The sequence below is a fragment of the Melospiza georgiana genome, chromosome 5 (assembly GCF_028018845.1).
Source record: "Melospiza georgiana isolate bMelGeo1 chromosome 5, bMelGeo1.pri, whole genome shotgun sequence".
Lineage (NCBI taxonomy): Eukaryota > Metazoa > Chordata > Aves > Passeriformes > Passerellidae > Melospiza > Melospiza georgiana.
The window spans coordinates 63,071,999-63,087,416 of record NC_080434.1 but is presented as its reverse complement, the minus strand read 5'-3'; the positions used below and the strand labels follow the sequence as shown (position 1 = coordinate 63,087,416).

The following is a 15,418-nucleotide window of genomic DNA, read 5'->3' as shown; positions in this document are numbered from 1 at the left end:
AAAGTTCTGCATAGCTGAGTCTTGTGCTGACATATATACAAATCTTCATGTGTCCATCTCACACACCTTCGAGTACAGAGGGCACACATAAATGCTTCCTGACTATTTCCTCTAGACATAAATATATTCTTTTAGCTTTCTTCCCCAGAAACCTGATGACCAATACAAAATAGTTGTGCAGCATGCTTGACAAATCTAACAGAAGGGCAGCCCCTGCTCTGATGCAATTTGTTTCCCTGGTTTAAGTTTTATGGGGTCAAGAACAGTAAGATTTTGTTATTTCATCCCTCAGAGAACTGCAGAGGGAAAAGAACTCTCACTAGTTCAAAGAGAGGACATGCCAAATAGTAAAGAAGACTGCTTGAGGCAGTATTTGAAGGTTCCATGAAGTAAAGGATTACATTTCTTTTTCAGGTATCTTCAAGAGAGATTAAAACAACTTCAAGAGGAAGTCAACCTTCTGAAGTCTAGTATTACTAAATATAAGGTAAGATCTTCTCAGTGTATCATTTAAACTGTACTTCTTTGTTCATTGAAGTTATTCTTCATTTTCATGTTAAATGTGTTTGAAGAACAAATTTGTTCTTGAAAGAAAAGTCCACCATTGACATTCTGACAATATTAGCATGTATACATATTACATGCTCACTCTTCCTTGTAGGCTTCTTAGCTGAGGGTAGTACAAAGGGATTCCTGTTAAGACTATTTTGAAAAATTAATGAAATACCTGTTTTTTAAGTTCTGTGGGGGAGCCATCAGTCTGCTGGGGGGCAGATGATCAGCCTTCCAGCCAGCTGCTAGGCGAAAAGTAGCAGATCATGCAGTGGTGAATAACTGCAGCCATGTTGGTGTCACAAAAAGATCATGTCTCCCTGTTCTGTGGTGGCTGTGCTCTCTCTTCATGTAGCTTAATGGTAACTAAGCTTTCATTGTTCTTCTTCTCCTGAGTTAAAGCATATGCTGTTTTACATGAAACCTTCAGGACTGATTTTTGCCCTTCCCAGAAGCTGTGCACTCTTCTTTCCTTCTGCAAGTCATTTTGGGGAGTGGGAGGGGAGGGCTGCTTGTCAGGCCATGAGAAGGGTAATCTTAGGATTGTCAATAGGACTTCTTCATTTAGGTCACTATAAAGTAGTTTGTGCACACTATAAAGTATGCACAAAAACACAGCTTTGCTTATGTTTTTTGTGCATAAGCAAAGCTCCTCAAAGTACCAACTTCATTTCAGTGTCTGTTCCTGCTTGCAGCTTGGGTCTCTTGGAATGTGAGTTTATTGGTGAGAACTGAGCATCTTGGTGGTCCAGTGGGTTTCACAGAACTGTAATGGAAAGGTCTGGACTTCTGTAGCAGGACCATTCTGCTTCTAATTGCTGAAAGTCAGTATTTGGTGCTAAAAGGCCTTATAGAAACTCTGATAGAAGAATTGGAACTTTCCCTTTGAAACCTAGCTAAAGAAATGCTGGGAAAAGTTTGCTTTTGTTTCCAGTTGATGTTGTCTACAGCATACTGCAGTATCTTCACTGGCAGTCAGCTGATTATTAAAAAATAGGCAAGTCTTAACTATACATTGGGGGGAGTGGGTGGGAGAGACTGCAGTAAAGTGATTATGATGAGACACATGAGTCTTTGTAACATTCCAAAGACTTTAGGCTAGAGAATAATAATCTGAGAGAGTTACACCCCCATAGTTTATTATAGGTCTAAGGTCTAGGCCTTGCAGAGCTGCTCTGAGACCAAAACCCAAAGTTCCAGAGCCTTTCTTCCTAATGACAAGATTTGTTGGCTACTGTTTTTCTAAATAAGATATTTGTTGTTTCCCTAGAATGCACTAGAGAGACGAAAAAATTCAAAGGCTCATAGTAGATCCAGTAGCAGTGCTCTGACTGGAGTCCTTTCTGCAAAGCAAGGTATTGCATAAATGCAGCATGGTGTTGCATATCTCCCTGAATTCCTTTCATCTCACCTCTTTATTTTCTAACCCTTTCCTTACCAACCAAACCAAAAGCTCTCTTCCTATTCTCTGTTTATAACTATGCGCTAATTCTGTCCTCTTCTCAGTTGACATTACAATATAAAATTTGCCTCTGGATTACTGCTTCTTCTTTTGTTAATTCTTTTGCCATTCATTCTCTCCCCCATTAGTTTTATCAAATATTTCTTTACTCTCTAGACCCTGACAAATCACTTCTTTATTCATCTCTTTGCTCTGCTAACAATGGCAGTCACAATTCGCATTCCAATGAAAAGTAACTGGGTGGTGGAGGAGGGGCACTAAGTCAGGTTTTCTGCTGCTATTCTTGGAAGCTTTTACATTCAGATGTTTTACAAGAAATCTTTGTGTCCCATGTTTCTTCATGGGGAGCAAAATAATCTCTTTTCCCTGTTTCAAAGAAAATTCCAAGATTAGGAAAGAAAGCGAATGAGAAAATTCTTTGAAGCATACAGTGTATCTTGCCACCCTATTGTTTAAATGTAGGTATATTCAAACACACACATGAGATCAGTAGTAAGTGTCATGCTAAGTTGAAACTAATTTTTCTGGTTTTGACTTTTCTCCTCTTCTCCATGTACTTGCATACATATATATATATGTAAAGAAGCAGAGCCAGATTCTAGTTACAGGTTTTAATGATACTAGTGAACTTCCTGATTTGGCTTGAAGGTACAGACTCTGTGTCGCAGAGGAAGAGTTCATGGGTGACTGTATTTTCACACCAGTCTTAAATAACCTGAAAGATGTAATTGTTCTAAAAACTAGTATAAAATATTCTTTGGAGGTTTAAGTTTTAATGACCAGTTGTTACCAATTAGTAGGCCTGTAAAATAATTATTTTGTATATTTCTGAACACAAAGAATTTTCCAAAAGCAGAATCAAGTTAATGCAAGATGTGTCTGCCTAAACTTGTTCTGGCTATTGCTGTGAATTACAATCAACTTGGAAAGCCATCATACTTATGCCAGCTAGAAATTACAGTTGTGATCTTTTGGCTTTGTTTTTTAATTGAAAGAAAAATATATGTATTCACTTAAGTAATTGGAATAGTTCCTTGATGCTAAGTAAATGTTTGTGTTGCGTTTCTGTGCATGAGAAGCCAAAACTCATTTGTGTTTTTAACATTATAGTCCAAGAGTTGTTGTCGGAGGATCATGGATGTAGCCTACCAGCCACACCACAATCCATTTCAGATCTCAAATCACTGGCCACTGCATTACTGGAAACCATCCATGAAAAAAACATGGTCATACAACACCAAAGACAAACTAACAAGTAGGTGGCATGACTTCTAAGTAAAATATCAAGCTATGGGAAAGTTAGTTTGGGGAAATATTAAGGGAAATGGGAAGGAAGATTCATTTTCGCAGAAAATTCATCATCATGGTTGAGTGGTGGATTCTTTAGTTTTTAAGACCAGATTTGTGATTTGAGAAAAATTACATTTTCATCTTAAATTCTAGGGTTGACAGAGACCTGTCTGCCTCTGCTAGGCAATGATTGGTTTGCTGTTTAGGTTATTACAAACTGTAATAACTCAAAGGAGACTTCTGGCAGGAAGGTCTGTAGGAACAGCTAAAGAAAAGCTTCTGGGAGGCAGGACACCCTTGAACTGGAGAGAAGATATGTGGTAATTGTTTGTCAGTGTAGGAAATTTCTAATATGCTCTGTTGGGTTATTAAGTGTTGCTCCCAGAAAAGAGTCTGAAAGGGTTGATGTAACATTTGACAAATGCTCAGTGGCCTATATCATACACATGATACCTGTTGCTCCTATAGTTACTTTGCTAAAAGTTGAAGGAGATATACACAGTTTGATTGCTACTAAATGGGGTTTTTTAAAAATCTGAACTGAACTTTAAAGGAGAATTTGTTTACTCTTAGCTGTTCTGCTCATCAGTAGAATTCTTTGTGGCTTGTACAGTTCCTATCATGGCATACTATAAAAAATTTTGACACATTTTGTGACATTCTGATATTATTGTCCTTATGCAGCGTATAAAAATCAGAGCTAGGAAGCGTTCCTTGATTTTGTGCTCAATTTCACCCCCTCTTTTTTGTTGGTGAGTTTTTTGTTTTGTTTTCCTATTTTTTTTAACCCTGAGTCACTGCTGGTAATCAGAGGTTATTCAGGCTTCTCAAAAGCACATCAGGACCAGATGCCAGCAACAGCCAGACATCTTTCCTGAGAAGTAGTACTGAAGTAAACTGTATTACACTAGAATGGATTATTCACTTTGATAACTTAGATACTAGGCAGACTCCATTGCATAATTCTGAGTGATGTGGCAACAGAAGTGGAGGAGCAGTTAATAGCCACTTTTAATATTTCTGACACATCAAATGGCTAATCAGCTAAAAGGAGACTAAAGTGGTGAAAATGCAGCCCAGATGTAACTGATGGCAGCTCAGTCAATTCCTGTCCTGTGATACAAGAGGAGTTGCTGCACAGAGCAGTGCTAAGGAAGGGCTAACAGCTGCTTTCTCCCTTCTTACTGCTAATGTAGCATCAGAAGGAAGACATCCAGAGAACAACTTTTGTTGTTCCAGGTGTAACCAACCCTTGCCTCTTACATCCTGATACTGTATCAGTGTAATACCCAGTGGTTTATTTTGCATAATTTTTCTTTTTTTGCAAACTTCTTAGTTTTGTATTCCTCTTTGGTGATATGCAGTGTCTTGCATCTCTCAAATATTATTCCAATGATTGTTTTCTGATACTCCTCTTTCTGCTTTCAACTACTGAGTATGGGTTGTCTTGAGATAACCCCCAGAAGGAGATATGGTCCCTGTGTCTGTGTGCCCCACTGGTCACATAAAGCCATCAGGGTATAGACTGGATAAATGCCAACTACTATTCTATGGCCAACAGAAGATCAGCTCTTAGAGGGAAGTGACAGTCCATGTCAGTCCAGGGTCAGGAGTGTTCTCAGAATTAAAGTGTTATATTCCGTTCAGGGTGGTTCAGGGAAAAAAAAAGCAGATAAATCCTGATCAGATTGAGTGAAGAGCCTCAAAAACATTCCTTTGTGGTATTCTCATGCTTTTTGTCACTTTTGACTTTAGGTGGATTAAAGAAAATGTTAAGGAGCTAGGAGGAATGGGAGCCACTACAAGTGGAAACACCTAAGACATAAAAATTTAATGTGAAAAAGGGAAATGCAGGTAGGACATAAAGGAAGAACATCCTTTTTTAGATGCAAATAAATGAGGGCACTTATTTGCCATATAAAAAGTTAAAAATCTGCTGACTTGTGAAAATGGGAAAGAAACTGCCCACCTGTTGGAGAAAGTTAGATGTGAGTGCATGATCAGTGTACAAGTTAAACAGACAGGGTTGTAAACTGGTACCAGTAGAAGATGCATTCTTTTGTTGAAGACATTTCTCCATTCAAAATAGGAAGTTGAGAAGGATGTGAGGCTAGAGAGAATTGTAGTGATAAAAGGTTTTACATAAATCACAAGGCAGCAGTCTTTCCCTGTGCAAGGAGCATATTTGGAGGACACATTTACCCTTTCAGATTGTTGTTTGAAGAAAGTGAGATTTATTGGGTAAAGAACATGAGATTTTGGGGTGGTTGTTTCTTTTCATGGAGAAAATTGTCCATTTGATATTTGATGGGTGAATGACCTGGTAGTGATTGTCTCACTATCAGTAAATGAGATTTTTCAGACCACATGACCTTACTTTCCCCCATACAGTTAACCTACTCTCAGGTCTAGACCTCTTTGGTAGCTTGCAGTCTGAGAGTTGGCTATATAAGTTTACAATAGCAGAATGGTGGGTTTGCTTTCTGAATAACTGAAGCAATAACAAGACAGTGGATTTTTTAGTGTAGATTGGAATTTGGATGTTCTGCTGAAGTTTACTTTCTGTTCTTCCACTGTTGTTAAAAAAATCCATTGCCACTTGTTCTTGGAAAAGACACACTACTGTTATTGCCACTCTTCTAAAGAAGTGGCGTGATAGAAGGAACTGTGGGAGGTTGTGCCTAGGGACAAGCAGGCTAAATCTAGCCTTTATTTTTTATCCCCAGTTTTCAGAAAGAAAGAAGTTGTTGTGGAAAAAAACAGATTGTTTTTCCAAGGTGGTTGGTAGCTACTAATGCTAAGTTCAAGTAACGTCCTGTGTTTTTCTTCACAAGCCCATTAGCTTAATTTGAAAAGGCAGCTGTAAATTAATTCTCTACGCAGTAGTGTGTTGCGAGATTAAACAGTTCCATAAATGCAAAACCAAATTGTCCTAACTCTGCTTAGCAAATGGATAAACATCCTTTTTTATTCTACCAGCAATAAACCATTTATTAGCTGTTCTTTTTAGTGCAATTTGTTCCTGAAATTGCCAGCACTTGTGCAAGCTGGATCAGCGTAAAAGCTGCTGTGGTGGTTAGATATATTGCACTAATTTTAACATTTCTAACTTGGGCAAGTTCAGTCATGTCCAAAATTACAAAAAGGATTGTGTCAGTCTGTAACTTGAGCACATGTTTCCATGAGAGGTGCAGAGCCAGATATGGGACTGTGACAGTCCTATTTACAGGCATTTAGTGATGGTATTTGTATGAGGGTGTATGTCTTCTACAGCAAGAGCTAAATTAAAGCCAGGTGAAGGGAGCAGGTGAGACCATTGCTACTGTTGCACAAACAACAGATTTCTGTAAAACCTTATCCTGGAGGGAGGTTTATGCTAACTCCCTTGTTGCATTAGGCACAGGACCAGAGAACAACGGAAATAGCTATCACCTGTGTCTGTGACATAATCCTTGTGTTTTAGTTGAAGGATCTGGTTCATTGTGTCTAGAGATAAAAAAAGAGATCAGGGAATTGGGTGCTACCAGCCCATGCAGTCCCTTTAAAAATACCCACCCAGGTAGGCCTGCCCAGGCCACCGCAGCTCTGTCTTCCCACAGCATCTATGGAGGTGGCAAATTAACTGGACATCTCAGGGGAAAGGAAGGAATGTGATAAACCACATTGTGTTCAGAATAGCTTACACATTTATCTTTCAAAAATTTATTGCTATAAGAACTTGCAGCTTTTTTTAGGTTTTATTTCTCCCCTACCTGTCTTAGGATAATGGGGTTTTTTTAAGCAAGCTAGAATGATACTCATCTCTGAATGTATTTTGGTCTCGTCCTGAATGAAGGGTGTGGGGTTAAATATTGTCCTCTACTGTTGCCAAGCATTGTTCTGAGAGACAAAATGATCCTTCTATATGAGAACCTGCAACAAATTTAAAAAAATAACCAGTGCCTTTTCAGAGGATTCGGTAGGTATTATCAGGATATATTCTCTCCAAAACCATTAGAACTAATGTGGTACAGCTGATAAATAAATAAATTATAAATAATTACAATTATTTATATAATTATAAAAATAATTAGAATTAATTATATTTACATTTATAGTTATAAAAATTATAATTATATTATAATATACAATATATTAATTATAATATATAATATTATACAATATTAAATTGTAACTATATAATATAGAAAATAATTTAAATATTATATAATTATATAATGTATTATATATTATGTAATATATAATGTATTGATTATAATACATAATATATTATAATTATAAATAAATTATAAAATTTGAGAGAATCAAGAGAAAAGTGACTTTGCTGTTGTTTCCTGAATAACAAGAGCAGTAACAATAACTTCTTACAGAGGGCTGAGATACAGGTGGTATGGCTAGCTGGCAGGGAGGGCAGCATCCTTCCCATTTTCTGCCCTGGAACTTGTGGTGAACTACTTATGAAAATAATAAGGATTAGATGTGTTAAACTTCTGACTCTTTTGTGGTGACAATCTTTAGCCAAATCAACATTGTTTTGTCAGCTCCCTGCCAGAACTGACATGATGTGGAAGAAGTCTTACATCAAGTCTCTGTGTTCCCCTCTCAGCCTGGGGAACTCCGTGTTCTTTAGCTGACCCTTGGTGAGGCCTTAGGCAGGAAGGTGGGAAGGGGCTCCCAGTGTGCAAGGCAGAATTTCCTGAAAGCTGCTCCAGTGCCTTTTGCTGTCAGCTGGTGTGTTGTACTGCAGAGCCCAACTGCAGTTTGGGGTGATGAAACTGCAGTATGGGGTTTCAGGGTTATGAAAATAGTGTTATTAAGGCTGAGTTTCTCTTACCGGATGGAAGCATTCTGAAAGTGAAATCTAGACCTGAATAATTTTGCTTTTAATTGAAGAAGACAGCAGTAAATCTATCATAACCTTTTTAACCTACTGAAATACTGAGTTTCAATGGGGAAATAAACATAACTGCTTTGTATTTTCTCCTCTGCTTTTGAATGTGATAAAATGTTCTTTTTAGTTGACACACACCCTTGTACCTCTCAGTGCTTTCTTTGATGTTTTTTATAAGCTTTCTCTTTCTGTTTTACATTCTGTCTCTCATCTTGATATTTTTGTAATCTTTAAAATACTTATAGGTTTTTATTGTGTCATTGCAAAGCCCTCGCAGTAGAGATTTCAAAAATGCTTAGTCCTTGTTAATCAATTTTCCCGGCCTCCTTGATATTTGCTGGGTGTGCTGTTCTTCACGTCCTTCCCAGAATCTGCCATCTTGTCAGCAATGACATTCCCAGTGTGCTCAAATGTCTGCACAGAAAGCCCTTGCTGAGGAGCTCTCAGTGCAGTATTACACAGCTCTGGGATGCACAGCAAGATACTATTGCCTTGCTGGGCTGGGATATGCTGCTTCTCAGCATTCAGTTCAAATTTAACTGATTTATCCTGTTGCTGTAATTTGATGAGTAAAACTTGCTGTCCATAATCTCTGCTGTCATGTTTAGAATTGCTGCCTTGTCTACGTTTCTCAGTCTAGTGAGTATTGTTTGGGATTTATTTAAGGATTTTGCAGACTTGCTGTGCCTGTGAAATACTTGCAAAAATTCATTGGAGAAACAAGCCTTCTTTTCAAGATAGAAATCTCTCATTTGATCTGGGGAGAGAATTAAGACTAAATGTTAAATCCTGCAGGAGAGCTAACTGCAAATAGTATTTGTGTATGAAGTCAGATACAAAAGAAGACATGACCCGAGAAATACAGTGAATACTGAGTGGGTGATAAAGGCACTAAAGAGCTTGAAGCCTTTTAGTAAAGTAGAAAGCAGTTCAATGCTAAAAAAGAAAAATAAATAATTTGTAATAGAAAAAATTTTCCTTACCATTTTAAGCAATCTTAGTGATAGAAAATATCCCCTGAATAAAGGACTATCGAAAATGTGTGTCTTGGAACTTCAGAGTTAATCTGGATGCTCTGTCTTGAGTTTCCTATATTTTGTCTGTGTAGCTTTTACCTTCTGGTTTTAGCTATAAAGAAAATAAAATGATACTTGCAGGCAAGAAGATAGAAATATTGTGAGTAGCATTTCTTTTTCTTTACTGCAAAGATTGAATGTCCAGTACGTCCTAGGCTTTTTGCTTTTTTAAAAGCATGGTATAGATTAGACAAATATATTTAATATTCTTTTAACTCTGGGAGAGGTTGTCCATTGCTGTTAGTGAAAAGAGATGACTGTATACAGGTTTACTGCATACTGTATACAGATTTACGAGTTAAGTGGCAGTTTAAAAATTCAACTGTAATCATATAAGTAATTGGGCTTTGGTTGCCTTGGCATAACAACTATTCTTTTTCCAAAGAATTCTAGGTAATCGAGTGGCAGAACTAGAAAAGAAATTAAGAACTTTGGAAATTGCTGGCTTGTGGAGTCTTCCAGGTTAGTAAAATTTCAAGCAAATAGCTTGCATTATTTAGTTTTCAAGGGTATGTGTGCATTTAAGAGAAGTTTGGCTATGGTTTTTTTTTTTATGACAGTTACCTGGTGAATGTTCTATTCAGCACATTTGCAAAATTAGAAATGTCTAATAAATGTTAAGTGGAAAGCAAAGATCACTAGACTTTGTAAACTCTTAAGTCAAATATGTATTGAAATAACATGAAAAGTGCTAAAAAACCAGTTTAAATATTGAAGTAATCAAATTATTTCCATAGACAGCAGGCAAAAAAAAAAGTGAATTTTTTTTATTTAAACATTGCATAAAATGATGCACAGGTCATTGGTTATTATGTTTTTCAGCCAATTTTATTAATTAATTTTGTACTTCTTTTAACCATGGATTTTGTTTTTTACTGTTTTTAAATGCTTTTCTGTAGAATCATAAACTCCGAGAAATTGGAAATGTAAATGGTTCTAAATTTTCTAGTCCATCTCTCCAGAACAGGCTTATTCCCTATAGTCCCTTAAGTATTGTATTTGGTTTTAAATTACTCAAGTAATGGGAGATTAATCTGCTTCCTAATAGACATTGTTGTTAGGAAAATGTGCAATATTTAATTTACATTTACTTTCTTGCTTCTTTTCTTCCCATTGCACCTAATTGTGTCTTCTGTAACCACTGTAAATTATGCTACTTTGTAGGTGGTGTTTGCATCATTAGGCTTTGTTGTTTACAGATTCCTGTCAGTGCTAGTAAGAGGGGGAAAGAGTGGTTTAGGCTTCTGGTTTTTTGGCTCTGGTTTTTCCACCTAACCTGTACATCTAGAAGGAAACACTTGACAGAGCTGAAGAGCCCTTGTAACAAACTTTTGCTGTTTGGCTGTTTGGGCTGATGTGGTGTGTTTCTGCTTCAGCTTGCCTGTTGGGCTTTCTCAGTCCTGCTTGACTGTTTCCAGAACTGGATGGATTTCTCCACAGTTAGTCACTAACATGTGTAGTGTGCTTAGTGCAATTGTGCCTCTCCACATTCTCCAAGAGATGAAGGTGAAATGTTTGTCTAAGACTTTGCTAATGCAATTTAGTACATTACTACAAACATGTCTTTCAAACTCACTGGTTCAAGGCACTGTAGGGTTTTGTTTGTTTAGTTTTGTTTTTCAAGACTAGTGTGCCATAAAAATTTTACACTAATAAATGCAGCACTTCTCATGTTTGCAAAATGTATTTTAAAAAATGGAAGTGGGAACTTCTTGCACCATATTGATCTATGTAGGTAAAGCATCAAATTAATGTTTATACAATAACAACTGTCTCTTTCCTTCCTTTCTTTTGCTGCCTGAAGGCCTGAGCTACAATGTCTCAGTGGGATTTGGGAGTAGGTTCTGCTTAACGTATTTATTTAGTAACTGATCCTAGCAGTACGTTAAATACTGTCATTGCATGTAAATAAATGGAAATGTGATCTGAACATTTTTATATCCAGCAGATTTAGATGTTCAGTCAATTGAGTTAGATGACCACAGGAGAAATACAGGCTGCTCTACATGAAAGTTCATTTGCGTTACGAAAAATAGTAAGAGGGGATGATCTTAAATATTTTTAAAGGAATTTTACACTGGATTGTGAGTTCTGTTGAGCCCTGACGTTTTCTTGATTTTTTGCTTGCCTTTTAAATCAGGAGTGTGCTTTTGTTTCCAAGTGCGCTCTAATCCTGGGGTGGTCAAAAAGGGCATTGCAACACCTGGTGGGTCACCAGTTTTCTTTTCAGAGCTTCCACTCCATAAAACACCAGTGTGTAACAATTAGTGTGGGAATACCACAATGGGTTCTGCAGCTGAATATTGGCTTGGGTGAGGAGCAGAACATGGAGAGTATCTCATCTAGTCAGTCTTAAATCCAGAGTGAAAAAATGTTATTTGATTGTGAGTGGAATTTTTTGTCACTGGGGAAAAAAACCAAATAAAAACTGATGTTCATTCAAGTGCTGAAATAAATGCACATTACAAATTGCAGGATTTTAATCTGAAGTTAATGTTCCTACTTAGTCATCATTGTTTATATAACATTTATAACATACACTGTCACCATGATAATAATATCTTCCAAGTGCTGCTTATATACTTGATCCTATTGAAGAAAGATCTTGAATGCCTCTGTTTTTTTTTGTTAGGTGACATATTTGTCATCTGCTTTTTGAGAAAGCCATGAATGAACTATGGGGAAGCTAATCAATAGGAAGTGCATATTTAGTTTTTGAGAAGGTAAAATTTCATTCCCTCTGAAAGTTCTGCCTACCAGACTTTATATTGCCCTGCTTAGAAAATGGGCTTTAGTTAAGTGAATCTCTTGTGAGGTTTGTTTTCATTGCTGAAAAGAAAGCAAGTTTGGGCATAGATTTGCCTTTGATTTTCTTTTTATAATCCTGTTTCCCTAAAGAAGGAAGCAGAGAATGTGATGTTCACAGAAGCATTTAATTCTTTGCTTTGTCTTGGTTACATTGTGGTTGAAATATGCACACAAATAAGTTAAATGTACTCAATGACAGTACATAATAAACTCCATTTAATTCTTTTCGCAGTCTGATGTCACTAGACATTCAGATGGGTAATTCTGTATTTTTTTTAAATCTGTCATTTCCTGAAAATTCCAGATTTCCACTGAAAAAAAAGTGTAAGAGCCAACCATGACTCAGCCTTCTTCTGTGTGGGATGATAAGAGAGTTTCAATGCTGCCTCTTGCCCTGCAGTAATCAGCACAGAGCCGAGGCAGGGTAGAATTAAAGGGCTCTGCAGCTGCTCTGGCTGTAGCCAGTTACAGTGCATAGGGTGCAGCAGAGGTTATAAGAAAATACCCAACCCTGGAGGAGAAAATGAAAAATTTATTATTACTGAAAACTTATATGTATTTTGAGATCTGTATACTTTCACTATAGTCCTTGAAAAATTCATTAGAGGAACATGAAGCTATAGAAGTTATGAAATTGAGCTTACACAGCAGCTAGTTGAAATTCTTTTTGTGTAATCCAGCTTCAGATCATGATTCACAGAATGCAGTGTAGCAGTCCCCCTATGTGCCTCCTTCATGAATGGATGTGAATCGCTGTTAATAAATAAATATTCATCAGACTCTTTGGGTCACATCTATTGTTAAGATGTGTGGATACTGAGCTTAGCTTTATTTTCTGTAACCAGGCTGGTTTTCAAAGAAAAATGGGAAAGTAAATGTGTTTACTTTGTAAATGCTGGCTGGAAAGTCAAGAAGTATCTTTTGTGAAGCTTGTCTTGCAATCTTCAGGGACTTCAGCTCAGGCTTTACTTTTTTTATTAAGTAAATTTAAAAGTTTCTGCTTTCTACTTTCGTATTAAAACCGCCACCTATTTTTTTTATTCATCATCTTTTTACTTCTTCCATTGGATTCTTTTGTACTTTTTTTGGATATGTGGCTGCTTCTGACTGTGTGAATATCTGTTGAGTATTTTCATACCACAAGTTAGCTGTATAATTTGGTTCTTTCAACACAAAATTCCTTCACTTTTACAAAAAACACATTGATCTAGGAGCTTTTGCATTTTGAAATATTGGTTGGATTTGTTTTGCATTTTTTATGTTTTTAATGAATTATGTCTTACAGTGGGAGGGTTGTCCTCTTTGCTGTTAGTTAATGCTGGTGAAGGCAGAATTCTGATGCATACTTGACGGGGGATCAAATTTCCACAAGATCCATGCTTCAAAAGCATTAATTGCATTCATACTGCTGCAGTGTATTGCCCAACATGGCGAGGGTATAAAAGACCATTGCTACCTTCAGGATCAAGGTATTTGCAGCCAGTGCCCATAAAAGCAATGAGGGATTGGAGTGGTCCAGTTAGACTCCATGGGAACAGCTTGACTTTCATTATTCCTTAGTATGCACCAGAACTTTCTCAGGGCTGGATTTATTCCAGGTATCTCCTGACCTGGTGTTCTCCTGAAAGTCTTTGTCTTGGATGGGTGATTAGATTTAGGATGTTGCCTTAAGGTGAAACGTACTAACAGATTTAGAGGGGCGAAGTGGCTGTTACATAAATGTCGTTCTCATGGAGATAAATAGAGCAGTGTCTTGCTGCCTCCCCAGCCATTACTTATCAGTTGGCACTCGTTCTGGAGGCCACACAAACACCACGCTTAGCTGATCTTGCACATTTCCTGCCGTTTCCCCTCGAGGTTTAAGGTAGTGTCAGTCACTAAAAACATGAGCATCCTGAATAGTGGAGGACTTCCTAAAGGATCTGCAGGTGTTGCTTTCTGCATTGCTAAAATACGTAAACACTAAGCATCTACAGCAGAGTCCTCGGATGAAGGGTTTCTTGTATTATTTTGTCTGCAAAAGAGCTGGAAAATTGCCTTTTTCCATTTGGTTTAAAACTAAAATGCTCAGAAATGTTTTGGGAATTTTCAGATTAAAATCCCTCCTGTTTCCCAGCAATGTGTACTTGTTTGCTCCCTCAGTTCTTAATTATGCGAAGTTTATAGGATTTTTTTTAAGGAAGCATTGCAGGATAATATGTAAATCTGAAGCATAAAGCTACATAATGATGAACCTGCCTGTATCACATGAAACAGAATAATAGAGAATAAAGAGTCAGTGCTGAACATTTGCTGGTAATAGCATGCAAGTGATCCATTACTTTGGTATGATCTGATTATTACTATTTTTAATTGAATTCTAATTGCTGATTCAATTTGCTGCATACAGCACCTGGTCTTTCAAAATCTGGCCTTTACTCAGTACTGCAGATAAAAACATGCAGCTTTTCTGCCTTTGCCTTGCATATTGTGGCTCCAGTACAGAGTATTTTTTTTTGTTCATGCTGTGAAAGGATCATTTGAGATGCTTTTCCTGTTCTGTACTTTCCAATATCATTGTTAAAAATTTGTGGGGAACATGACTGATGCACAGTGGTTGTAATTGGTGAGCCAGCAGCTCTAACAGTGTGGTTGTTGCAGGTGGGAAGGACACGATAACATTCAGTGACCCAGCCCTGCCTGTGATACAGCGCTCCAGGTCACCCTTGTCAGCCTTTGCTGATAAGCCTCAGAGAACTGAAGGACAAGGTGAGCACCTGGGACGTGAGAACATGATGAGAGCTGAGCACTCATTTCTTTCTAAATAAAATGTAATAAATTTTCATGCTGGGATAGCAGAAGGCAAAGTTTCAGTGATCACAGAGATTGAATACATCATCCACAGGTAAAACAGATAGATGGTCCCAGTACAAATAGCAAAGAAATGACTGAAAAGTTACTATTGAATGGATTGCTAAGGCTAGGGATCAGGCCTTACACTGCAGAGAATTTTCCTGCCCGGTAACATGACACTGTGGGAAGTTATTCATGCCATCTGTGTTGCAGTTAACTGATTCCTGCACTTTTCCCCTCAGTTAAAATGCGCAGTAGGAAGCAGTCTGTGGAACTGGTTTAGCACTTTCCTGCATTATAGGTGATGTCTAGATGAATGGCTTCCTGATTGCACATGGTAAATTGAAATACCCAACTCATTTTCCCAGAGAAATTCACTGCTTTTTTCATAGTCTTACATGTGTTTTGTTAAAAATCCTTCTTCAGTTGCAAGCTTTAATATCTCTCCAAAGTCAAGCTTAGCTGTATTTGGCAGTTGCTGATGACCTTGATTTGTTTTTCCTTAGT

The 15,418-nt window shown here is 37.4% G+C and overlaps 1 protein-coding gene across 3 annotated transcripts in view; it reads left to right on the top strand.

The window, feature by feature from the left end:
- Positions 1-15,418, top strand: part of CCDC149 (coiled-coil domain containing 149) — a 51,661-nt gene that overhangs the window by 28,228 nt on the left and 8,015 nt on the right. For 2 of the 3 annotated variants that reach the window (XM_058024303.1, XM_058024301.1), the window contains exons 7-12: positions 415-487; positions 1,823-1,907; positions 3,125-3,269; positions 9,657-9,733; positions 11,076-11,108; positions 14,720-14,827. In XM_058024303.1, the coding sequence (XP_057880286.1) occupies positions 415-487; positions 1,823-1,907; positions 3,125-3,269; positions 9,657-9,733; positions 11,076-11,108; positions 14,720-14,827 (521 nt within the window). The remainder of the gene's footprint in view (positions 1-414; positions 488-1,822; positions 1,908-3,124; positions 3,270-9,656; positions 9,734-11,075; positions 11,109-14,719; positions 14,828-15,418) is intronic. The other variant, XM_058024304.1, reaches the window with a different exon arrangement.